Raw genomic sequence first — 26,376 nt, forward strand, 5'->3', positions numbered from 1 at the left:
CTTGACAGGCTCCATAACCCTGCTTTAATGTCGTGGAAGCACGGAAGAGGCCAAGAGAGACAAATCGGGCGTCATTTGCCAGACGCTGTTGTCGGAAAGGCAGTTGTCTGCAAATAGCAGGGGCTTCGGTGAGAAAATAACATGTTTTTAGACTAGAAATAAAGCTCACGGGATGTGCAACAGGAGATACAGGAGCCCAGAAACCGGGTCGCCATGGGGACCCAAGGCCCCCCCAAAAGCCATATGATGGTTAAGAAACAACAGTTCAGCAGTTTCACAGTTCAAACAATGGACCAACCAACAGACCCACCTACATGTTTGAGAATCTGACCTGTTTACTGGGGTTCAGGAACATATTAGAAAGACTGGACACTGGAGAGGAGCTTCATTTGGCCCAATGTTCCTGGCTTAACACTGAGGCCAGAGGATAAGACCTCTCACCAGGCCCTGCTGAGGCCAGGCCTGAGTCCAGGCCAGTGGCTTGGGGACACCTCGAGGCCCTGGACCTTAGGGGCTTCTGCCAGAGCAGGTCATGGCAGACTCCAGAGGACCAATAAAGAAATTCCAGGGCTTGTGACATTGGGTGCGTCATGGGTGCTGGGTAGGTGGAGGCCTCATCAGGTTGGCCAGGTGGCTCTTGATGGAGCCAGGTGATTACAAGGAAATGTGTCCTCTGTGGGCAGGGCTGCTCGCCTCAGCCAGGGGACAGGCAGCCTCCATTTCACCAACACGGCCGGGGAAGTCTCCTGTCCGCCAAGGAGGATGCTATTAATAGTGTCATTTTCTCGGTGTTTTGTTTATTCCCCTGGAATGGCTTGATGGATGTGAATAATTATCAGACTATAAAAGCCAGCAAATGTGCTACTTTCTATCGCTCTAAATCATCAAACAAATAAAGTGTGAAACAGCATTTTTGAATATAATTTTCCCCTCTAATGGCTTAGAATTATTATCAAGAACAATGAAAATAAATAAGCAAATGCCTTGTGAGTTAAAAATTAAATGAGTGTGTCAGGAAGAGGAACACAGAGCATCTTGGAGATCAGGGACCTGCTCGGGGGCCATTAGTTATGAGGATGTGCGACAGGGCCTCACAGGACCAACTGGCTCTCAGCATGGACTCCCACCATTCCCTGTATCCACCAGCAGTAGGCGCCTGGAGCCATCTCCCTGGATGGGTGATGTGATGCCCAAGAGAGGGCTATCCTCGGGTGCATGCACCACAGTACCTGCCACCCCGCTGACCCAGCAGCCCCAGGATCCTGTGTGTCATTGCCCTAGGAAAGCCATACAAGATCCCAAAAAGCGAAGATGGTTGGCCTCTGCCCCTCCTCTCCTGGGCCATGGACAGGCAATGCCAGAGGGGCTGCTGCCTCTCAGACCAGCAAGAAAATTTGTGGTCACGGGGCAAACCCTCAGGACCAGAATTGTGAAACTCCAGTGGAAGCACTCTCACCCAGCCCACAGCCCGGTGGAGGGTCTGGCCACTGGCCCCTCATTTCCTCGCACCTGCCAGCCACTCTGGGCTGCAGGGCTATCACAGGTGGACTAGCTCCCCTTCAAAGAGAGAGGCATTTACATGGTAATGAGGTAATTCCCAGCACCCTGTCCTGCCCTGCAAGGATAATGAGACTTGATTGGGGGCCAGGCTCTCAAATTGAAGCTCTAAATCCTCAACTACCCTTCCTGGCGAGGCCCCCCAGTCTCTGTGGGGCTCCTGCCTGGGACCGCCCTGCTCAGAATCAGGAGTTGCAACACCATAACACTGACTTTCTTTTTCCCCCCAAGACTCTTTCGACTCGGCCAGTGACAACAGTACCTGGAACTTCATCGCTGAGCCTGACAGCTTCCACTGGCACATGGCTTCCTGCAATTAGGCCCCGGTGATAAGAAGGCTCATCTCCCCGCCCTCCCTCTCTGCTGAGAAACTCATGCCAAGAGCAGGGGTCCAGCCGGGAGTCCTTTGGAAATGTCAGTTCAGCCTGACGCGTGTCGAAAGGGAAGAAAGTTAATTTCACAGCGTCTGCACAAGGCCTGGGCAGACAGGCCCATCGTCATTTAACATGCTGTAATCACGGAAACAGAAACAAGAAGACAGAGTCCACTGGAAGTACCGAGACCACGTGTCAACTTGGAGGCCACCTGGCACAAGCAAGCCACCCACCCGCACAGGCCCAGGAGGCTGAGGCAGCTCCAAATACCATCGGCCCTGCCAGGGCCCTGCATGCTGGGCAGACATTAAAGCCATTATTGCTGCAGTCCCCACACACAAAGCCCTTATGTGGCTACAGCCTGTGACCTCTCTCACCATGAGTCGGTGGGACGGTTCCAGCACACTGCCCCAAGGCCTGGACAGGCCCAGAAGAATGACTGAATCACAGAACAGGCTTTCCCGAGAGTCCCCAGCAACAGAAGTGCCATCTCCGAGATGGTTAGAGCTGAGCTGGGCCAGGATGGCCTCACTACTCCACTTGTCTACACTGTGGAGTGGATGTGCCCAGAGACACAATCACAAGCAGTCACCCCTGATGTGATGGCCACTGAGACAAACCCTGTCCCAGCCCTGAGGACGCAGGAGTGGTGAGCCATGGTACCCAACCCAGGTACTGGGCTCAGTGTCACAGATGCAGTTAGCTCTTCAGCATCTTCTGTGCCTTAGACCAAGGCATCCACCAGGTTAATACAAGCCCCATCAGATAAACCAGAAACCCTGAAAAGACAAAGTCATAGAGGCTGGTGGTTTTACTGAGAGTCCTAGTAAACCTTCACACTAAGGGCCAGTACCCATTTATACTACTGAGCAGACAGAAGCATCAGATGTTAGTAAACTTATTTTATGAATCTGGCATACTTTTTAATGAATGAATGAGTGAGAAACCCTGTCACAAACACAGGATAAAGATACACAGGAAAATAATAGGCCAGTCTCACGCCACAAAAGTCCTAAATAAAATATCAGCAAATCAGACACAAAAATGTATTATAAGACCAAGTATTTATCCCCAGGGTTGCAAGTAAAAATCTATATAAAATTCCAAACCATTCAGTATAAAATTTCTTAGTCAACTAGGACTAGAAGTAACCTTCCTACGGTCACACTTCATAGTGAGGCAGAACGCATTCTGGAAAGCTGGGAGCAAGGCAAGCTGCCCATTATCACAGCCACTCAACAGCACATACTGAAGACACTAGCCAAGGTAGTAAGACAAGAGAAAGATAAAGGGGAATAACAATTAGAAGGAAAGGGACAAGCTTTTTTCTTTTAAGTAACACAATCTTCTACTTGGAAAACTAACGAGAACAAGGTGATGAACTACAAGACAAAACAGTCCGGCAAGGGCACAGAATTTTAAAAAATCAACACATGGACAGGCTTCTTCCTCTGCACCAGAAACATCCACAGCAGACTATGAAACCTACAGAGGTCGCTCCTGCCCCTTGCCTGGGGTTGAAAGCAGAAATTCCTCACCACAAACAAGGTCAAACATAAACCCCAGTGAGTGCTTGCCGCTGACAGAATCAGAATCTGACCCAGGAGATGCATCTCTGCGAGGCTGATGCTGATAGGTGACAACCACTTGGTGTCTCTGTACAGAGCAGGAAAGGGCAAGAAACTCACCTGTGATCAAGTCCTTCAGTAAACAAGGTAGGGGTGCCAACTGATTGTGACAACAACACTGACTGCAGTTTGGTGAAGTCATTACGCTGGCTATGAGCAGGGTGGCCTTATCATTATGGTTGAAATATGAAAGAAGCACTGCTAACAGTATCCCGGACAGCAGAGGTAAGCAGGACAAGTGGATCGTCTAGCACAGTGGTTGGCAAATTGCAGCTCGTGAGCCACATGCGGCTCTCGAGCCTCGGTTTGCCACTCTGTTGACTAATGAGTTTGCCGACCACTGGTCTAGCAAAATAAAAAATGTCAGAAAAAGCACCTGGCAGAGAGGCTTGCCCTTGAAACACGAGGGAGCAGGTCCAAAGGCCTGGATGGATAGCCGGCCCTGGAACCACCAAGACACCCTGGGCCTACCCGCCCCACTGGGAGGGGAGGAAGCGTTGTCACCAACCCAGTGAGCCTGGAAGGGAGACTCCAGAGGACCTGGCCCAAGGGAAGGAAGGGGAGGCTAAGGCCCTTTCCTAAACACTCGGGAGCGGAACAGAAGTACGTTTCCAGGCCCCTGAACAGTTGGTGCACACATGGAAACTACAATCTGGGGGGGACTCCTGTACACCCCTACTTGGTCACTGCTACACAAAGGAGCGCGGCCTGGGCTGCACGGCTCCCTCACTACGAGAGTGACTGAAATGGTCTGACAGCAGAGGGATAGCAGCCCAGTTTATCTGGAAATCCCATCTTAATTCCCGAGGAGCCCTGTTAAACGGGGAGGCAGCCTCCCTCATTTGTCCCCACCCCAGGACAGATATGAACACTTGCTGGGAAGATAGGATCAGCCCAGGACCAGGGTGGCTTGTTGCCAGGAAAGGACCTTATTGAGCCATGGCAGTTTTATCTTTAATGGATCGTTTTCCGAGACAACAGAGAATGAAATTTGGTATCTCACATCAGCAGTGTCAATGATTTGAAATAATGACATTTTTATTGAAACCTACACATGAGATAAACAGAGTCCTGGGAGCATCTGCTCGGAGAAAATGGGATGTCTCAGACGGAGACGACCAACTGCCAGTAGGAATGCAAAAATGAACTGGCCTGCTGGCAGGAGACAGAGGTGCACTGAGCCGGGGTGGGGGCCGGGAGTATGTGTGTGAGGGGGAGGGGTGCGCCCAGCCTGCCCCCACCTCTACTGGGTCCCAGCTGTTTGCAGCACCTCCCCATGGGGATCTGGGATGGGTCAGCACCCTAGAGATCCCGCAGCTACAGGGCCCAGCTTCAGGGGAGCGGGAGTTGGTGCACACACTGCCAGCCCACTTTAATTAAAGGAGCAGACTTTACAAAGTGAGTGGTGTTGAGCCTGCAATTAATCGCTGAATTGGAGACATCCGATTCCCAGCCCATTTATTATAGGCACGTGAATCATTTTTGGTACATGACAGGACCAAGGATGCCAAGTGGGCTTGTTTTTTATGCTGTTTTTAAAGCTGTGGGGGTCTTTCTCAGGTAAGGCTTTTTTGAAAGACAGGCACAGGTGACTGAGCATCCAGTAAGAGTGGGAAGAAAGGGCCTATGCTGCCAGCGTGGGGGAGACCAATTCATGGGACACAGGGCTGGTGAGAACTTTGTGCCATTTACAAAGACCTCAATCTCCTCTCATAGAACTGGTCTGAATTTCTGCTTGTAAAACAACCAGGGGGCAGCCTCCCAGTGTGCCCAGAACCCTGTGGTATCTAGTGACGCTGGCTGCTCCCACCACCAAGTTCCTCCTCCAGTAGCGTGTGTGCCTTAGCAGGGGACATGCTTGACTTATTCCTGTTGAAACATATAAGATGGTCTGAACAGAAAAGAGCAAGGATGATCTATTGAGAGGACAGGAGTGTCTGAAGGGATAGGGGCTGCTGACTCAAGAGAGAAAGATCTTGGCTCCCATTTGACCACAGTGGAGAGGAATTCGACAGGCCATCAGCCACCCCTGAGTCTTCAGCACAAGCCCAGGACGTGGGAATGAGCTGGTACAGGCCTGAGAGGGTGGCTGAAATCCAGGTCTCTGCAGGCTGAGAGCAGTCAGGACACCTTCTATGTGGGAGACTTCAGATCTATTAAAATGACTTCCCATATCACTGGTATTTGCATTCATTGTCACAGACTCGCAAGGCCTACTGAATCTCGTGTGGACACACATTGGCAGCCGAGGCCCCTGGCAACTGGAAGGACCAGAGTTGACCCTGGGTACCCCTGACCTGCCCTCTTAACTAGGGGACTAGCTTTCTAGAATGGTGGGCATGAGGATTAAACAAACTTTACAAACAGGCCCTGTGACCATCAGGGGTTCCAGCTTCCATGTGTAAGACCATCTGGGTCTCAGCCTCCTGCCCAGGAGGTGAAAGCCACAGGGCACTCAGAGTCACTCCCGAGTCACACTGGACCCTGGCACTTTGGGGCGGGTTAAGCTCACACACAAGTTACGTTGGCTCAGCTCTGTTCAGCTCACAATCAGGAGAGAGAGAGCAGATAGATCGAGCCTCATAGGAAGCTGCTGAACAAGGGCCATTAGCGTGTCTCATCCTGGCGACACGGCCACCTCTGGTCCCATCCTGCACCTGCCCCACAGCATCCCAAGGCCACAAGGGCTCCCATCTGCTACTGATGGGCTAACTTGAGAGGAGCACATTCACCACCAGATTTATGAGCAAAGCTAAGCAGACTTCCCCTATTCAGACTCCCAGAATCTCCCTTCTGGGGAGCTGAAATCTGTTGGCAGCAACCTCGCCATGGAAACCAGACCCTGAAAACAGAACCCAAATCGCTCATGGCTCAGCTAGAATGACAGGTGTGGGGATAAGCAACTCTGGGCCAGGATGCCCCTCTCTGCAACAGAAAGCCCCTTGCCACCACCCCTGCAGTGGCCCCAGAACACCCCCCCCCCTTTGAATCAACTCCTAATCTAAACACTGCCCGTGGGAGGGTCTCCAGATTGACATTTCAAACCAAAGAGCCAACAGTTTCTAGAATGGTGGGCAGGGAAAGGTGCGCTCCAGCCCAGAACCAGGAACGTGGGAACCAGGAGGGCTTTCTTGGCTCCAACTGCCCTAAAGCAAAAATCATGCAGCCTCACAATAATGCAGAGCATCGCTGGGCCAACTCTAAAGCACCTACTTTGAACAAAAGACTCTAAAATGAAGGGCCATCTGCTCCTGCCAAAGCAAGCCAGCGGGTCTACGCGACAGCCAGTGATGCCTGTGGCCACGAATGGCAGACGGGCAGGAGTGATCATAACTGCATAGAGGGCTGGCGACCAGGCAGCAAGGCTAACCCACCCTGCCCGCCCCCACCCAGGCCCTGGATCCTCCCTCCCATGCTAACTCACCCTCCTGGCCAGAGGAATCATCCTGGAATGCCTCAGTGCAGTAGCTTTCTAGCCCAGGAAACTTCTAGACTCCAGCTCCTGATCGAGCCGCCCATCCTCCAGCTGGGCCCCTCCTTGGGCTGCCCTGGTCCCTCTCCTTCCACAGACTTCCTCACCCCTGCAGCTTCCCTGTCTCCATCTGAGGGGCTCCCAGGCTGCCCAGAATGCCAGGCTTGGCCCTGCTGCGGGGGTGGGAAGGGGAGGTACAGCCACTCTGTAAGCTCCTTTCCTGACAGATGGCATCTGTCCTCATGTGAGTCCAGGGCTTGAGCAGACCAGTCTCCCTCTACAACCTGACAACCACCTTCTTTCAGCACCCACCTCTTTCCCTTCTCCTGGACACATGGTCAGACTATGTTTCCCAGCCTCCCATACTAACGTGTGGCCGTGTAACTGGACAACAGACAATGAGATGTGGGCAGAAGCCATGGATGCTGCCTCCCAGGCCTGTCTATCAAAGGTCCCTGAACATTCCCTCCTTCTTCCCCCACCTGGACACTTATGCCCAGGGTCACCTCAGCCTGGGGCCCCACATTCCTGCATCATCCCCTCCCATCTCCCACAAGAACCTACCAGTTTCTATTTCAGCTAGTGGAGTTTGATTCAGTGATTGTTTTAGGGGCCCTGTGAGAAAAGGGTACGTCTCTCCTGAACTTGATCAAGTTTGGACCAACTTTGCCAGCTAGGACGTACCTTGTCTCCAAAGCTGAGCAACTACCTGGCCAAAAACTGCCACCCCTCCTGATTCAAAGAATGATACTTTGAGGGGCAGAGCAGAGCAGTGGTTAGGAATGCGGGCTGGGCCAATGGTCTAGTTTAAGTCACAGTCCCACCACTTCCAAGCCAGTGTCTACGCCTCATTTGCGATGGAGGCTGGCATGGGGCTGCAGACAAGTACAAGAAGTCACTCCAAGCACTGCCTAGCACATAGGAAGCATCAGAAGAAGCACTAATATGTTATTTCTCATCTCATCATCATGTCTACTAATGGACTTCTTACACAGTGGCAGGTAAAAGATGACTCACTGTTTGCAACAGCCGCAAACTGGAAACAACCCAAATGTCCATCAACAGTGAACAAATAAACAGATGGAGGAACAGTCACACAATGGAAAATTCTACAGCCATGAAAATGAATAAATTATCGCCACATGTAACAGGAATAAATGCAAGATACAAATGAGTCCATTTATGGAGTTCAAATTTGGCCAACACTCAATTGCCCAGGGACACAGACACAAGCAGAAAAATGACACAGAGGAGCGCCATCAAAGGCAGGAGGGTGGTCATCAGTTCTGGATGGGGAGGGAGCCTCCCAGGGAGGGGCACCAGTGCCTGGTAGGGAGAAGGTGCTTTTCCTGACATCATGAAGGTTACCCAGGGGTTGGCTGTAGAGCCATTTGGTTAACTATACATATATATATATTGGTACATACATATTTTGTATACTTTCCGTACTATGTTAAGTTTCATGATTTTTTTAAAAAAGGATATAGCCCCAGCTGGTTTGGCTCAGTGGATAGAGCATTGGCCTGCGGACTGAATGGTCCTGGGTTTGATTCTGGTCAAGGGCACATATCCAGGTTGTGGGCTCAATCCCCAGTAGGGGGCATGCAGGAGGCAGCCGATCAATGATTCTCTTTCATCATTGATGTTTCTATCTCTCCCTCCCTTCCTCTCTGAAATCAATAAAAATATATTTTTTAAAGTTATAGCCCTGGCTGGTTGCTCAATGGTTAGAGTGTCAGCCTGAGGTCCAAAGAGTCATGGGTTTGATTCCTGGTCAAGGGCATGCACCTTGGGTGCAGGTTCCCCAGCCCCAGTGGGGGCGCATGTGGGAAGCAACCAGTTACTGTGTTTCTCACATCGATGTTTCTCTCTCTGTCTCTCTGTCTCTCTCTGTCTCTCTCTCGCCCTCCTCCCTCCCTTCCACTCTCTCTAGAATCAATGGAAAAAATATCCTCGGGTGAGGGTTAAAAAAAAATAATAATAATAAAGGGAACACACTATGGCAAGCACAGTTCTCAGATGTCGCCAATACTTCTGGCCCCTGGGGCTCACACAACTGTTCTCAGTTATTGAAACATTTCTCCCAGTGCTTCCATGAGGGTGTATTGCTGTTAAAATTAAGGTCCCCAAATCAGTAAACCTTAAAATTGGAGAGATTACCCTGGTGGGCCTCCTCTAAGCAGGTGAGCTCTTAAGAGGGGAGGGGCTGGTCCTCAAGTCAGAGGTGCCAAGTGTGAGGGGATCCGCGAGGATTCCCTGGAGATGTAGGGGGACACCTATGAGGGGCCTCTAGGTGCAGACAGCACCCAAGACTGATAGCTAGTGAGAACACAAGGACCTCACTCTGCCAATAACCTGAATAAGCCTAGAAGTGGACCTTCCAAAGAGCTCCCAGAAAAGGACCCACCAACACCTCGACTTCAGCTTCTGAGCCCCTGAACTGAGGACCCAGCTGGCCTGTGCCTTGGTTCTGACCTACAGAAGTGTGAACTAACCAATGCAAGCCAGAACTCTGCATTGTATTATGTATGTATTATGAAGCAACAGAAATACTGAAACTACCCCAACTTGAGAAAAGGAGAAAGGAAAGAAATGAAAAATATCTGACAGAAGTATGCCAGAAGGCTCAGATCTGTCCAATCTGGGTATTAGGCACGGGGCTGTTCTGCTAATTATTCTCTTCCCAATTCTGATATTGGAAGTTTTGCGATTTAAAAAAAACCCCACACGCCCTGGCCGGTTTGGCTCAGTGGATAGAGTGTCGGCCTTCGGACTGAAGGGTCCCAGGTTTGATTCCGGTCAAGGGCATGTACCTTGGTTGCAGGCACATCCCCAGTAGGAGGTGTGCAGGAGGCAGCTGATCGATGTTTCTCTCTCATCGATGTTTCTAACTCTCTATCTCTCTCCCTTACTCTCTGTAAAAAATCAATAAAATATATTTTAAAAAACAAAAAAAACACCACACACACTTCAAAGAGGGCAGCATGGCAAGGGGACGCAAGAGAACGACACACTCAGCCAGGTAATGTCAACTATGACAACTCATGGTGACACATGACCTTGAATATTGGGATGAAAGGGCCCTTCACTTTGGGGCCTTTCTCCAAGAACCCAGAATCCTGGTATAACCATGAGAAAAACACCAGACAAGCCCTAATTCAAGGACTTCCCACAAAATCCCTTTTCAAAACAGTCAAGGTCACCAAAAACAAGGAAAGTCTGATCAACTGTCACAGCCCAGAGGGGCCTATGGAGATGTGACAACCAAATGTCACTTGGGATCCTGGACTGGGTCCTGGGACAGAGGAAGGACAGTAGGGAAAACGGAGAAATCTGAATATAGTATGGATTGTAGTTAGCAGGAGTGCATCAGTGTGAGTTCATTAATTGTGACAAATGTACCAGGCTAATAAAAGATAATAAGACAGGTGTGACGCACATGGGAAATCTCTGTACTATCATTCTCAGCTTTTCCATAAATCTAAAACTGTTCAAAAAAATAAAGTCTTTAAAAAAAGAGAGAGTACACTACCAAAACAGTGACAAATAGACAAGCTTATAACAAATGACTAAAGAACAAGAAACAACTTCATAGTGTTTACATTGGGAACTCCTGGCCCCAGTCCATCCTGGGACCTTCCACCCCTGAACAAAAAGCCCATTTCCTAATTCCATCGGCTGCAGTGACACCCAGCTGTCTGGGCTCACAGTACAGCAACAGCTGGTCAGAAATATCAGACCCCCCACCCTAGTCTTGCTGGCTCTGGATGAAGCACATGGTGAGATTTTTCCTTAGCAGAAGGCTGACCTTCCTCTGCTTAACTCGATGCTAAAATCACTTTGCATTCCCTGAACAAACACCAACTGTGTCTGTCCCTGCCAGTGTGCAGCAACACGCGAGGAACCAGCCCGTGGAGACAGATGGCACTGAAGGGTGGGAGCCCCTGGGTGAGCGCCCCTAAACGCACTGGGTTTCCTGGGTGCCCTGCTCTGCCTGAGAGGCACAGGCACGTGTTCTCACGTGACCCACCGCTAGGCTCAGCCAGGCTGTTAAGAATTTAGTGCAGGGAAGGTTGGTGAGAGAAACAAGTCATGTGAATGGAAGGATCTGTGATTAAAACTGTGTGGTGCCATGCTGTACAAAATGCTCTGAAACTGCCCGCTGCCAAACCCACCATGGGGATGAGCAACACAATCCTAGTCTCAGAGTCCGATAGCGCTTGATTGCCCAGGGTGAGACTCGAAGGTCTCTCTAGCATCAGGAGTTAATTTTTCAAACACCAAAACCAGCTTTCGGTTTTAGATTTACTACACAAATCCTGACAAGCAGAAAGCCAGGTCTGGGGCATCAGGGCAAGAGCGAGGCTGAGGGATGGCCAGGAGGGCTGGGAGGGTTTCTGGGCCGTGGTGACACAGCCACACTTCCCCTAAGCACCTGCATGCACAGACACTCCTGGCCATGGTGTTAAACCGCTCATGCTAGCACCGCGCCACCGTTGTGCTCCCCAGCGCCAAAGTACACCACTGCAATGCCCACCCAACTGCATCCAGCAAAGTCGTGCTGGTATCCCTACGCATACGCAGGAGTCTTGGAAGGAGGCAGTGGGCAAGCGGGTTAGGCACAAATGGAATAAAGCACAACCAGCTCTGGTACCGTGGCCACGGTCATCGTCATGGTCAAAAGAAGAGACTGGAAAAGTGACCAAGAAGGCGCTCCTCCCCTCTCCATGATCCCCTGGATGAGCCCAGCACCCCACAGCTCCCTGAACATGCTTACATTTGCTCTCAGGAGGAGGTTTCTGCTCTAAAACACTCTTTACTGCTGTATTTCTGTCACCTTAGCTCAGGACCTAGGTTTCCCCAGCGAGTTAACAAGGTACAAATCAAGCCACCTGCTGACATCTTGGTAGGTCTTATCCAACTGACCTCCCCAGGCACCACAGCCCCACCAACTCTGTGCTCAGATACCAAGTGGGAGTTCGGCCGGCCCAGGGTGAGTGAGGGGAGAAGGGGGAAATGTCTATCTGCTCTCGCTTCTTGTACCGGTGAGGTGACAAGGGTGTGGTGCTGGGAAGCTAAGTTATTGAAACCAATCTGTGAAGCTGTCAGGCTCCTGCCAACCTTGGCACAGAGCCTTCCCTGCTGCCATGGGGCCTTTCGGGATCTTGCCAGAGCAAGGTACCTAGGAGTTACCCTTGTTGCTGGAGAAAGGGCTGTGCCTGAGTCAGGGAATGGGACCCCCTGGTGACTGCTGCCCTGGAGTCTCAGAAGTCATGAAGTTGCACATGGCCAACCAGGCCTCCTCTAGACACCAGTGCTCTCCACCAAGGGCCTTCGGGGCTGCTGCCTGGCCAGCTTCCCATGGCTCCAACACCCACCTCAGTCTGGCTCCTTGGCAACAAAGCAGAGGCCCTCCCAGGGCCTGGACCAGACACTGTGGTCCTCCAGCGCCACCTACAGCCAGGCTGGGGAGTTGCTTTGGACAGCAAGGTAGAAAGGAGGCAGGAGGAAGGAAGGGAGGAGGAGGCAGGAAGGGAAGGAGGGAGGTATTATTCAATGCTGCAGGAGGTGCAGCTGGAAAGAGGATTGATGCTGCCTCAGGTGGACCTGCAGAGAGGTCCCCAGGGGCCAGGTCAAGGGGCAAGGGAGCAGCCCAGCAGCACCGCTGTCCCCGAAAAGAACCTTGTTGCTCTGCCTGGGCAACAAACCCATCCATGCCCAGGCTGCAGTCAGAGAGCAGGTCACATGGGAGCCAGCCATGCATGCATACTTCCTCCTTGTGCCCCATGGCATACACGTCCTCGAATGCATAAATGCATACACACTTAGGCATGCACACTCAGCACATGTACACACACCACCTCAATGCACACAGGACAGCTATACACACAAAGGTGCAGCGCACACATGCATGCATTGCATGCACAGGTGTATGTACACACATGCACATACATACACACTCTCACATGCCGTGCACACGCACACCACCAGAGTACCAAGCGCAGGCAGAGATGGCCGTGCCGACTGGGAATTTTTGGCAGCAAAGGCTGCCCAATCCCTCTCCTATGAAATTCCCCTGAGCAAAATGCCAAAGAAAAACTCTATAGCTGAATCAAAGGGAAAATTTCTCCAATCCACTGGGAGCCTCAATCAGGCTTCTGAAAGGTCAGCAAAGGGGCAGAGCTCTCAGACAATCCCCCAGACTCTCAGGCTCTCACCAGCATTCCCTCCACTAACCCTGCACAGAAGGATCTGTTCAGCGCACCTCAGGACCATCCAGAGCTAGTGAGGGCTCCATGCCCCTCATGGGAGCGCAATCAGACTCTCACCTCTCTCCCCTGTCCCCTCCCCGCCCCCCAGGGACACTGACACCAGAGACTTGGAAGACTGTATCCCAGATAAATCAAAATGGGAAGGATGGAGGGGCTGGGGAAGCCAGAGACAGAACTCATGGGATGCTGCAGAGTCTGGGGCCTGAAGGCCAAGGTCAAAGCCGAGGGCCAACCCTCAGAGGCAGGAGAGCATCCTCCACTGGGGCACACCCCCTTCCAGAGGGAACTAGACATCTCCACCTCCTCCCAGTACAAGTAGAACCAGAGGGAGTTTAGGGGAACAAAGAGGGATAGGGCCGGGGGGGGGGGGCGGGGGTGTACGTGACCCTGCTAGACAGTATTGATGTTCCTTCAGGTAAAGCACATCTGCTCTGGCCTCAGTCACCCAGGAGGGGCTTTCCCCCACTCACAGCATTTAAAACATAGAAAGGAAAAACCACAACTGTACAGCTCTGCCTGCATCCCAGCCGTCACAGTCCAGCAGCCCATGGGAGGCCCTGGTGCCCGACGTGCAGCTCTTGGCCGCCCAGAGCACCGGGCTTCTGCAGCGCATCCGCCTTGCCCAACACGGTAGAAGCTGCCAGTCTCTGCTCTTCGCAGTGGTCCTTGGCTCCTGCAACTGAGCCCACCGCCCAAGCTAGCCTCACCCTCAAAGGCTATCATCTCCCAAGCCTGCCCTACCGAAGCCTTAGCCAGCCCTTGCCCGGCATGTAGGCACTCAGGACTCACCACAAGGCACCTTCCCCCACCCTGGGAGGTAGGCCCAAAACCTCAGCAGGGCCAGGGGGACTGACTCCTTACATTGGCAGTAATGTGTGCCAGGGTACCCTTCACAGGGTGGCAGGCACTCTGCTCTCCTCTTCAGGGTACACAGCACACTCCAGATGGTCCCTAAGTGCCCAGGAAGACAAGGGCTGAGCAATTCCCAGTGCTCTCCAATTCCCAGAACTCTTTCCTGGGGACACTTGGAAGCAGCAGGGAGGACAGGAGGTGGCAGGTGCTGCATGTGGCAATACTGCTAGAAACACTGTTTAGTGCTACATCTGAGAAACAGTGTGAAGCAACACGAGGTGGGTGTATCACACACGGAGCTGAGGTTTCCAATGATGGGGCTTGGTAGCTGACCCGGCCTGAGACCCACATGGGCCGAACCAGGTGGCAGATGCCCAGGGGAGGCCCTCAGGCAGAGTGGCCCTGGGACAGGCTGTGGGGCTATCATCTCTGGCTAAACCACCACCACCCATGGGCTTCATGGAACGTGACTGGCCTAGGACAGCAGGTTCTATAGGGCACGACCGCTGGACACTGGGCTGCCCACCCCTCAGGCACTGTCCTGCAAGGCCAGCCCTGCCTCCTCCTGATGCCCACGCCCACCCACCCTCCTGGCCTCAATAATGGACAGGGCAGCAGGGCAGCAGGAAGGTCAAGCAGCGGCAAGAATGGTCCGCGTGTGAGTATAAGTACCGGTCTATTTTAAATCCCGATCTCAAAAGGAATTCTGAAGCACTCAAATGCTTCAGATATTCTTAGCCTTGCTGCCTGAGAGCACCACGTACTGCCAGCCTTTCAAAGCAAATTCCATGCTTTTATCGACACCAGGCTGTTCACGTCACTTTGACACACAAATCACACTACCGAAGTAGCAACACACCCAGAAAGGCTTCATAAAACGCAATAAACCTGAGGACGTCGACACTTTAAAAAAAGTGCTACGGAAATAATCTGAAATGGCTGCAATTAAGCTACTGTAGACGCAAGCAGAGCAGTACATATATTAAGGCGACAGACGTGTGAGTATAATCTACCAGACAATGTCTCCTCTCTGGGGAGGAGTGGGAGCAAGGCATCACCCTCCCAGGGGGTTGCCAAGTGGCTCCCTGAGCCCCCAGCCCAGGGGCAAGAGGGCACCTCACCTGCCCCCCTGCCCCCCAGGCTGGTGTCCATGTTGGCCCCATGACAGAGCAAGACAAGGAGGCTGACTCCCACAGGATGGTACTGGCTCCACACGATGGAAACCTCAGCACACTGGGGCTCTGAGAGGCTGAGGGGTTACTGTGTCCAAGTACCCAGGTCTCCTGATAGCTACCGAGCCCCTCTCTATGCCAGGCCCCTGCTAGGAGCTGGGTACAAAAGGAAGACCGAGGGCCCTGCCCTCATCGGGTCCATGGTCTGGTGGGGAGACACTGATGCCAACATCCCCACCCTGATCCTGAGGGGAGAGAGCTGGAAGGGTGCCCAGCACGATGACCAGGCTGAGCTGACCAGGCATGGAGCAGGGAGCTGAGACCCTACATGGCCACACTTTGAGAAGTCCCTTCCCACTGGCCAGACTCGGTCAGTGTGAGAGATCCCCGAGTGCAATCCCATGCCCCTTCTAGACCAGAAACCAAGACCAAGGTCAAAGTGCCTTCTGGAAGATTCTTTCTGTCAGAGATGCACTGCTGTCCAACGCCAGTCCTGCTGATGGCTTCCCCATTGCTCTCGGGAATCGGGTTGTGGAGAAAGGTGTAGGTGAGGTGATGGGTGGACACAAGGGCCACCCCAAGCAAACCAGGGGTACAGCATGCAACAGCAGGGGCCGTCCTCAGGGCTGTAGCCAGAGAGCACCGAGTGCTGGTGACAGGAGGCAAGCATGCAGAGCCAGGTGTCTATCCTGCTGCATCCCCCAGGGAGGGGGCTGCTGTGCCCTCACATTCCCTGGGTCCCCTCCCATGGACAGCTCTCGGGGACTTCCTACTGCATTTTCTCACACTTCACCACCCTCAAAGCCAGTCCCACCACTTTCCCACTACCATCCATCCCAGCCACTTTTCTGTGGCCCCCACCATCTCACTACCAGCCAGCCTCCTTGCCAGGCTCCCTGACGCCACTTCTCGCACCAACCTCCCTGAGACCAGCAGCTTTTCTCAGCATCCTCACTGCTTGCTGTAGGGCCTCGTGACCCCAGAACACACTTTTGCCCCAGAGTAGTCACGTCTACGAGAGCTCAACCTGCCCTTAGCCACCACGTGCTGGGACTCAGCATTGGCTTGCTTCTTCCTCTCTCTCTCTCTCTCTCTCTCTCTCTCTCTCTCTCACTCTCTCTCTTTCTCTCTCTCTCTCTCTCTCTCTCTCTCTCTCTCTCTTTCACTCTCTCTCGGGAAAAGGTGGGTTTTCTTCCCTTAAGGTCCCTCTGCCAGCCAGATGCCCTTAAAATCGGGGCATCTTCGCAGAGCTGAGCAGATGAGAGGCAGTGTTCCTACCACCCATCCCCCTGCCCAGCAGAGTCCTTGCTCTCCTCCTACTGTGGTTCCCAAGGGGCTGTGGGATGATCATTGCCCAGTGGGTTCTAAAAAGGTGGAATCTAAAAAGGATAAAAAGAACCTAGGAAATTTCCACCTTGGTCCTGGGAGATAATAATGGTCCATGGGGAAAGGCAGAGGCGCCATCTAGTGGCCCTGAGGGGAGCTGCACCCAACCGAACTGGGACGCAGAGGACAGTCAATCAGATACGTGGCCAAGTCACTGGCCAACACCATGAAGTATCATCCAGGCCATCGAGCAGGCCCGGCACACACACACACCACACTCACATACACATACATACACAAAAACACTTCAACTATAAAAACACACACATACACATAAACATACATACACACACTAACAGACACTCCCATATACTCACAAACACACATATACATATATTCACACACATACAAGCACACATATACACACTCAGGCATACTCTCACACTCACACACAAACATATGACGCAGCCTGTGGATCTACACAGCAAGTCAGAAGGCTGCTCGTGGGCACTCAGCCTACACGGACCACGGAGAGGATGCTGACTGCTGGGAGGCGGCAGGCAGAGCCCCCAGGGGAGGGGCAGGTCCACTCACACCACAAGCTGCACTCCCAGGCCCCGCCCTCCTGCCTACAGGTGTGGACTTGGGGCAGAGCGTGGCCCCCTCTCCACAAGGCCTGGACTGGGCCTCTGTGGAGTCACAGCCTAGCCTTGCCATGGAGAGAGGAGGGGACAGGGTGGCTGCATAGATACTGGGACCTCCTGGACAGCACTGGGACAGTGCCACTGGCCAGGAAACACTTCTGCCCAAGTGCTCAGAATCACGCTCATGGGTGTGAGATTCAGGTCTTATGAAAAGGGCATCACCAACTTGCCAATCTCTTCCAAATTTACCCCTAAAAGGTAAATACCGCCCAGCCTAGAGGCTTCAATGACCAAGGGCTAATGCAAAGCTACCGCACACCACCAAAGGAGAGAACTGGGCTGAAAACAAGCCCTGGAATAGTAACAGGATCCCCTACACACACAGAGTAGCACAGATCAAAGGCCAGAGGCCCAGGGCTGGCAGGATAATGGCCCCAAAGACATCTCAGTCCTAGTCCCGGGACCTGTGGACATGGCACCTCATGTGGCAAAAGATTAAGGACCCTGGAATGGGGATGACCCTGGATATCCCTGGGGGCAAGGGGAGGGAGGCAGGAGGGTCAGAGTCAGAGGTAGAAGAGGCTGCACTATTGGCTGTGAAGATAGAAGAAGGGGCCACAAACCAGGAATATGGCTCCTATAGAAGCTGTAAGATGCCAGATTTTCCCATGGAGCCTCCAAAAGAAAAAGCCCAGCCCACACCTGTGAGATTCCTGACCTCTAGAACATGACAGAATAAATGTGTGTGTGCTAAGGCTTGTGGTCATTTGTTACAGTAGCCCTGGGACACTCATACAAATGCTCCCACCATGTCTGTGTCCAATGCTTCTCTATATTTCTCTGCCTATCTGAGAGGAAATGGCTTTGTTCACATAAGAGGTGAGGAGAGCATGGTCATACAGCCAAAGGAAGAAGAGAGAGGCCTGGTTTCCCACCCAAAATCTCCTCCTGGCTCCTGAGTCCTCTGCTCAGAACTCCTGTTTCTGCCCCACTCAGCAAAGGGCTCCAGGAGGTCCAAGCAACTTAAAGGGGTTGAGGTGCCTATGGGCTCAGTCAAGGTAAGGGGTGCCTTGGCCAGAGTCTGCTGCCTATGTCCCCAGCTGTGCTGTGTTTCCCTGCCTCCGTCCCCCACTGCCCCCAACTAGCTTGGCTGAGGTCTTGAGTGCCACAATCTGCTCCCGGGCCTCCCCTGCCACTCCTCTGAGCTTCGCTGATTATTGTGGCAACAGAGGCAGGGAGGTGCAAAGCCCCAGCTCAGAAGTCTCTGCCGGAAACAGCAGTGAACAAACAGAAGGCAGCTGCCTCCCGGCCTGCCAGCAGAAGCTGGATGTGAAGTGAGTGTTAGCTCAGAGATTCCAGAACACAGAGCACTGGACATATGCCCCAGCCTGCAGAGCCCAGAACTCACCGAGTGGCCTTCGGGACAGCTCACCCACCCCTGCTCAGCACCTGCAAACTAGTGGGGACCCCAGGCAGCAGGGGCCTACTGCTAATCTCACCCCTCAAACCAAAGGCCAAGAGGAAGGCGAGGGAGGCTCAGTGCTCAAGGCTACCCTGTCCCCAGGCCTGTGGCCCCAGGAGAGCCCCAGTACAACAACCACGCGCCTGACTCGGCCTGGGGAGGTGCTGAGGGAGCCCAGAACCAGCCACTGCTCAGTGGGAAGCTCTCTAGGCCCAAACTCCAAACTCCACAAATCAGGAAGCTCATTTCTGAGGGGCACATATACCTCATCCCCAAACTGGTGTAAACTGAGGCTGCCCTGAAGCCAGTGGGGGCAGAGCCAGCAGATCTTGAGCTACCAGAGCTCCAACCCTGGCCCACCCTGCCTGATAGCCCTGGCCACAGGGAGCCTCCCAGAAGGCACCCATGCCTGCCTGACCCAGAGGAGCCCATCCACCTGCCCTCCCCGCCCTTTGCCCTGCTGGCAGTGGAGACTCCCCACCCTGTGAAGCAAGTCAGGCCACTGGCTGGACACTCACCATGACTTGGGCTCCCCAAAGTGCAGGTAGTTGATGCTGTACAAGTCCATGTCCTCCGTGTGCCAGGCAAAGGTGGTCTTCCACATGCCGAAGTACAGGTAGGGGGTGTTGACACCCTCGATGATGGTGCCACACTCACGTTCCACCATATCCAGGATGGTCCGAAGGTTCCCGATGTTCCACTGGGCCACGTCCTGTGAGGCAGCAGGCACAGAGTCAGTGGGCCGGCCATCCTTGGGGCACCCAGGCCCCACCAGCCCCAGACATTAGTGGGAGGACAAGAAGTGTCCTTCCCTCTGAGCTGTCTGCTGCAGTGTGACCCCCATGAGGGCCCAAGAGCCTTGTTGTCAGCTCCAAACCTGCCCACTTCAGAGCCTCACCCACCTCCGTGTCCAAAACGCATCCTGGGCTGCTCATACCCTGCAGATGCCGACTGACTGCCCTGCACCATGCAGTTGGTCAGAGCTTTCTTTAGACTCCACATTGAGGTATGTGTTAATCTCAGCAGTAAAGACTTCAGTTTGGTCATGAGTAACTAGTGTGCCTCAAAGTCAGTGACACAGAAGGAGGAAGACAATTGCCGGTGGGGCTAGACTAGCAAAGGTGCCAGACAGCCCTTCTGGAACCTCCGCATGGAAGAGATGGAGATGGTTCTCAGAACCAAGCAAACAAGGCTGGAATCCTCACCTACCAGTCTCATCTATTCCTAATGCCACAAGCAAGCAAACTGCGTCCTGTCATAAGAGCTCACAAAATATGCTTTAATCAACTTCCTTTCCCTAGAGAACCCTTCAAGCCTGTTGAGATGTGAGTGAACATCAGCCTTCTTTCTGCCCCAATCCACCCTGTACCACCCACTCCTGTCCACATTACAGGCCCTTGATTTGGCGAGACCAGTTGCTGGTCTTTGTAAGGTGAGTCCTGGCAGAAGTCCAGAACATGGGGAGTGGGGAGGAGACAGTGACCAGACTCCTCAGTATAAGAAAGAAAAGCCCAAGGTCGCCTTGAATAGAAGCTTCCCAAGGTCAGGGCACATCAAAAAGAGGTCGCCTCCCTAAAGCCTTGTCCAATTCACCTCACTATCCAGCCCACACATCCAAAATGCGGTCACAGGCGGGGGACCTGGGATCTAGTCTAAGCCAGGCAATAACTCATCGTGTGGCCAGGGGAAGTCATTTCTCTACTTGAGCCTAAGTTTCCACATCTGTAAAGGAGACTGTTGCACTAGATCAGGCACGGGGAACACAGGGCCCCAAAGCCTCTTCAGGAACCTATGGCAGGCATTGCTCACAATCTCAGCATTGGCCCCGCCAAGCCTCACTGGGCAGCAGGGTCCTTCACGGGGCCATCACTACGACCAATTGCAGGCAGCACACAAGAGCAAACCCAGATGTTCTCCCTGGACAAGGCTCTAATTTTTTTTTTTAACTTTAGAATTTCTATTTGAAAACAATGCAGTCTTCAAGAGAATGAGAAGACAAGCCCCAGACTAGGAGAAAATATTTGCAAAAGAAATCTTGAAACTCAATAATAAGAAAATAAACAATCCACTTAAAAAATGAGTCGAAGGCCGAAACCGGTTTGGCTCAGTGGATAAAGCGTCGGTCTGTGGACTGAAGGGTCCCGGGTTCGATTCCGGTCAAGGGCATGTACATTGGTTGCAGGCACATTCGCGGGGGGGGGGGGGGGGGTGTGCAGGAGGCAGCTGGTAGATGTTTCTCTCTCATCGATGTTTCTAGCTCTCCCTCCCTCTCCCTTCCTCTCTGTAAAAAAATCAATAAAATATATTTTTTTAAAAATGAGTCGAAGACCTGAACCTCACCAAGTAAGATACACTGATGACAAATAAGCACATGAAAAGATGCTCCACATCATGTCACCAGGAAAATGCAAATTAAAACCACAATAAGCTACCACTACACACCTATCAGAATGGCCAAAATTCGGAACACTGACACTACTAAATGATGACGAGGATGTGGAGCAATAGGAACTCTCACTTATTGCTGGTGGAATGCAACATGGCGCAGCCACTCTGGGCAAAAAGAAATGCTGGCCAACAATTCATGTGGGGACCCCACGCAGTAGTCCTGATTTTTCCGATACCTTTTGGGAGTCACAAGCCCCATCTGTTCTAACAGGGCTCCTCTCTGAGCATCCAGGAGGGTCCCCACTCTTCCCAGGAGGGGGTGCTATTCCCACCTAACTCCAGTTCCACCCAAGACCAGAACTCAGGTGGCGCCCACCAGCTCTCATGATGAACATGGGCTGAGTGAATGAAAGAGACTATCCTGGTAAGAGATGACTTTCAGAGTGACAACATGGAGTGAGGGGCACAGATGGGGACCAAGAAGACCACCCGGGGCATGGAAAAGGCCATATTTTAGCCCAGGGTACCCCATACAGAACACCCCCAGGAGAAAGCTAGGTTCAATAACTCTGAAATTAATCTTAGGGTTGTATGAGGTCCCATAAATATTAATAAACTATCCCCTAAAAACTAAGGGTCCCACTCAACCTCCCTCTGCTTAACACCAGCACCTCTCTGGGCCTCTGGTCACAGTCACCAGCATCTGGTCTAAGTCCTTGGACAGGCCCCTCTCTATTGCCTGGGTGTCCCCAAAGCCCCACAGCCCAGGAAAGGGACCAGAAATAAGTGAACCTATGGAAGCTTCGCCAGCTGAAGACCTGGGGCTGCCAGGATTCTGAGGGCGTAAGATCAGAGCCATCAGAACTCTGTAACTCAGTAGGAAAGATTTTGCAAGTCAGAAAACCATAGGATCCCTTCTTCATTCATTCTAAAACAAGGCATGTAGTTGTAACTAGAGCCCAAACAGAAAGCCCAGCTAAGCTTGTGTCATTTTAACTTCCATTTCAATTCCATTTCCATTCACATTCCTTCACCTCCACCATGGAAACTGAGTCCCTCACTTTCCCAAGAACCTCCTGGTCTCCAGAACTTACATCATCGTACAAGGAGCCGCTGATGTCGGCGCCATAAATGGGAGAGACGAAGGTGAGGTTCTTCCAGTACTTGCGTTCCAGGTCGTCGAAGTCCTGGTGCCGGGGAGTGCAGTATCTGTGAGCAAACAGCACACCAAAAAGGGGGTCTCAGAGCATGCGTCTGATCTCACAGCTGAACCAGGCCCAGGGCATCTGCCGGATACACCGAGGAAGAGGCTCTGCCCTGTCCCCACCACAGGACACAGCCCCAGAAAACACAAATGTGGTCCCATTGCTGCTGGGACAGCATTTATTCCAGGGGTGTGTATAGGATGGGCAAGTGGCCCTACCTGGAATAATGCCCACCTATCCTATCTCATCAGCTAGCTGGGCCTGTGGTATACAAGTCACAATGCACACCAGAGGCAGCTGGAGCAGGTGGATGGGCATGGGCTCTGGCTGTTATCCCACTGCTCAGCACATACTAAGAGCACTGATTATGGGCCAGGCACTGTCCTGGGCGCCAGGGCCATTGCGTGAGTAGGCAGACAACACCCTGCCTTCACAGTACACTTACGTTGGAAAGCAAAGGTACTGCTGGAAATGCACAAACAATTTTAGAAAGCCAGGAAACTGGGAGTAACAGAGAACAGGAAGGGGAAAACAGTGGTAGTATGCTCGTGAGTGCACCGTGTATGCACTGGGAATGCCCACGAGTGCACCCATGAGCACACAGAATGTACATGAGTGTGCCCATGTGTGCACCATGTTGAAGGAAGCAGCATGCAGGAATGCATATTAGAGAGGCACTCTCTGAAGAGGCACCATTAGAACCGAGACATTATGGGAGGGTATAGGGGATGCACTCCAGGGACAGGAAACAGGTTGAACCCCAAGGGGCAGTCCTCAGTAGTGGGTGTTGAAGGTAGGGTGAGGTGGACAGGTGGCCATGGGTTGGTGAGGGTATGGATTTCGCCTTCTTTGAACAGGGGGGTCTCTGAGCACAAGATGTCGAGATCCACCCAGTGCACCCAGAGCAGATGGCATGCGCTTTGCAGGGGGCTACATGTGCCCTACAATCTCTGCACCCCCAGAGTCTCCGGTTGGAGTGGGCTTTGCAGACCAGGGGGGTGGAGGCCTTTAAGGTGTGGCTCCACCTCGGAGATAGGGTTTCAGGGTTCCACCCTACACCCGTCAGGATCCCAGCTGCATACTTCTCGCTGTTGGCCAGGCGGCGGTACTCCCCAACCGTCATGGCCTTCTTCTGGATGTTGTACTGTGTGAAGAGGCCTGACTGGCCCGTCACCACCTGCTGGATGGGAGCTGGGATGACCACGTCATCGATGTCATCATACGTCTGCCGTGGCTTCCACTCCTTCGGGGGGATGATCTGTGAGACCAAGGAGGAAGTCAGCGGTGCCTCCAGACAGGCACTTCCACTCAGGACAGGGGAACGACCAGAGACAATGGGCACGGGCTTTTGACAGAAAACCCACTGCCCACTCCTGGGAGACCAGCAGCCACTACCTGGGAAGCACACCTGGGACTGCCCCACAAGGGCACCAGGAACCATCTGTGCCTTTATCAAGCACCCAAATAATCTGGTGCCAGAAACATGGGCACCACCAGCTGCATTTGAAGTCCTTTTAAAACCTTTATCACTGGAGGGCAGGGCCATTTCACCCTCTAGCTTTGGAAAAGAGCAAGGCTATGCCAGACACATGTTCTAGGAAACCCCTTCATTAACACCTACTAGGGAGTAATTACGATGCTGGGGAGGGGAAACATGGGAAAACAAAGATCCATGAGGGCCTTACATTCCATGGAAGAGGACAAATGATAAATACCTTTAAGATGTGGCTCCACCTCAGAGCCGGGTTTCAGGGGGCCCACCCACAGAGATAAGGAAACTGGGAAGGTAACCAGTTGTAAGTACTAAGGATATAAAATAAAGAAGGGCTGGGTAAGAAGAAGCCCAAAGGCAGAGGGGAGGGTGACAATTCTAAGTGGGAATTGTCAGAAGGTTGCCTTTGAGAAAAGGCACAGCTATTTCATGGGAGCAAATCCAATAGACAACCGACCACCAGGCCTTGACTGTGAGCTGATAGCAGATCTCCTGCCCCCGCCCTCCCTGCCTTTCTCCAAAGGGGACACTAAGGATCAGCACAAAGGGTTTAGTGTCAGGGCACTGTGCTGGGCTTGCTTGGGCTCAGAAATCCACTCTTGGCCCCTTCACCTTCCTGGTCAGAGGCGACCTCTGGGCTGGACCAGGGGCCTCCTGAGCATTAGGCACCCTTCTGGGCCCCACAGAGCCAACTGGGACTAGTCTCTCCAGTCCTGGGTGGTTGTTTGCAAGCCTCAAGCCCCCTTTCAGGGTGCCCAGCAGGCCACCTAACAGCTTTGGGAAAAGGAACTAATCCAACCTATTTTGTTGTTTTTTAAATATTTTTATTGATTTCAGAGAGGAAGGGAGAAGGGGAGAGAGATAGAAACAATGATGAAAGAGAATCATTGATCCGCTGCCTCCTGCAAGCCTCACAAGGGGGATCAAGCCCGAAACCCAGGCATATGCTCTGACTGGGAATCGAATAGTGACCTTCTAGTTCAGAGGTCAACGCTCAACCACTGAGCCATGCTGGCGGGGCTAACCCAACCTGTTTTCAGAGCATCAGCCATGAACTCTAAAGAGGCTGAACCCTCACCCTGCTCGGGGCCAATGAGGGAAGAACACCACGCTGATGCCCAAGTTTGCCGACAGCTTCCAAAAGGGATGAAATCCATTTACCACACCCAAGGACTTCACTATCCCATCTATGACACCGGTGAAAGAAAATGTTTTGCTTGGCAACAAAAACACTTATTCTCCAGTTGCCAGTTAATAAGAGAAAGGTGCTGCATCCCTTATCAGCACACACAAGTTTATTTATAAAATACAAAAAAATAACAACAGAGGAAGTCAGTGGGTCTCACCTGGGGCAACTCTGCCCCGAGGGGACACTGAGTGATGTCTAGGGACATCTGAGGTTGTCGTGATTGCGGGTACTCCTGGCATCGAGTAGGTGGAGGAAGGATGCTGTTCAGCACCCCCTGCAGTGGCCTGGATGGCCCTCCACAGATACCCGACCTGGATAGCAGCAGTGCCAAAGCTGGGATCCTAATAAGAGTTAAATGAGGACAAGGACACAACCTTTCAGTGAAGGCTCTTTCTGGGGACGTCTTCTCTCACTCTGTCAACTGCGGCCTCGACACAACAGACACCTAGAATACCCGCCTGTTTCTGGTGTGAGGCCATGTGACAACAGGGAACTGGCTGGGGTCAGCCTGCCAGCAGAAGGCTTTCTTAGATTTCTAGTGAGAAATCTGAAGATTCAGGTGCTAAACTAAAACATTCAAGGCTGGAAAAACAAAAGAAATAGATAAAAGGGGCTATGCCTCCAGAGTCCAAGACATTCTTCTGTGAGGAAGGATCCATGACCCCAAGCTGCTTTTTAATTATGTTATTGATATCTCCTTTTGACAGAAAACTCAAACCTCTTTCAGGAAAGTGCCATGACCCTGCACAGGCTCTGGACCCACTTCAGTTCTATTAGAAGCCCATCCCTAATCCCAGCCTGGGGCAAAATGAACAAAGTACGTCACTCCCAAATTTCCCACTTTCAAACAAGAGCCTGAGGCTACTTTGTTCATTTATGCCATCCCTAACACACCGCTGTGTGAAGACATCTGAAAACCAGGAGGGACCCACACACACACCTGCGATGCCTGGTTTGCATACATGTGAACAACTCCTTCCTGGACACATTCTAAGCAGGTTTTGAAAAACTGCTTAAAAGGAGGGCCACTTCCAGTTGGTCTGGAACCCAAAGCTTCTGGAAAAATCCCTTAGTAATGTATTGTGGCCTAACACCCTCACACCTCTGCAAAATCAGATTTAAAAGGAGGATCCCACCCTGGCTGGTTTGGCTCAGTGGATAGAGTGTCAGCCTGCGGACTGAAGGGTCCTAGGTTCGACTCTGGTCAAGGGCACATGCCTGTGCTATGGGCTCGATCCCCAGTAGGGGGCATGCAGGAGGCAGCCAATCTCTCTCATCACTGATGTTTTTATCTCTCTTTCCCTCCCCCTTCCTCTCTGAAATCAATAAAAATATATTTTAAA

At 52.3% G+C, this 26,376-nt stretch overlaps 1 protein-coding gene across 2 annotated transcripts in view; it reads right to left on the bottom strand.

Annotated features, from left to right (window-relative positions):
- KDM4B (lysine demethylase 4B) overlaps positions 1-26,376 on the bottom strand; it is a 132,256-nt gene that overhangs the window by 63,689 nt on the left and 42,191 nt on the right. For both annotated transcript variants that reach the window (XM_054717483.1, XM_054717484.1), the window contains exons 5-7: positions 23,435-23,610; positions 22,242-22,356; positions 19,278-19,471 (exon numbers count right to left, since the gene is read on the bottom strand). In XM_054717483.1, coding sequence (XP_054573458.1) covers positions 19,278-19,471; positions 22,242-22,356; positions 23,435-23,610 — 485 coding nt within the window. The remainder of the gene's footprint in view (positions 1-19,277; positions 19,472-22,241; positions 22,357-23,434; positions 23,611-26,376) is intronic.

Source organism: Eptesicus fuscus, chromosome 6 (genome assembly GCF_027574615.1).
Source record: "Eptesicus fuscus isolate TK198812 chromosome 6, DD_ASM_mEF_20220401, whole genome shotgun sequence".
Taxonomy (NCBI): Eukaryota; Metazoa; Chordata; class Mammalia; order Chiroptera; family Vespertilionidae; genus Eptesicus; species Eptesicus fuscus.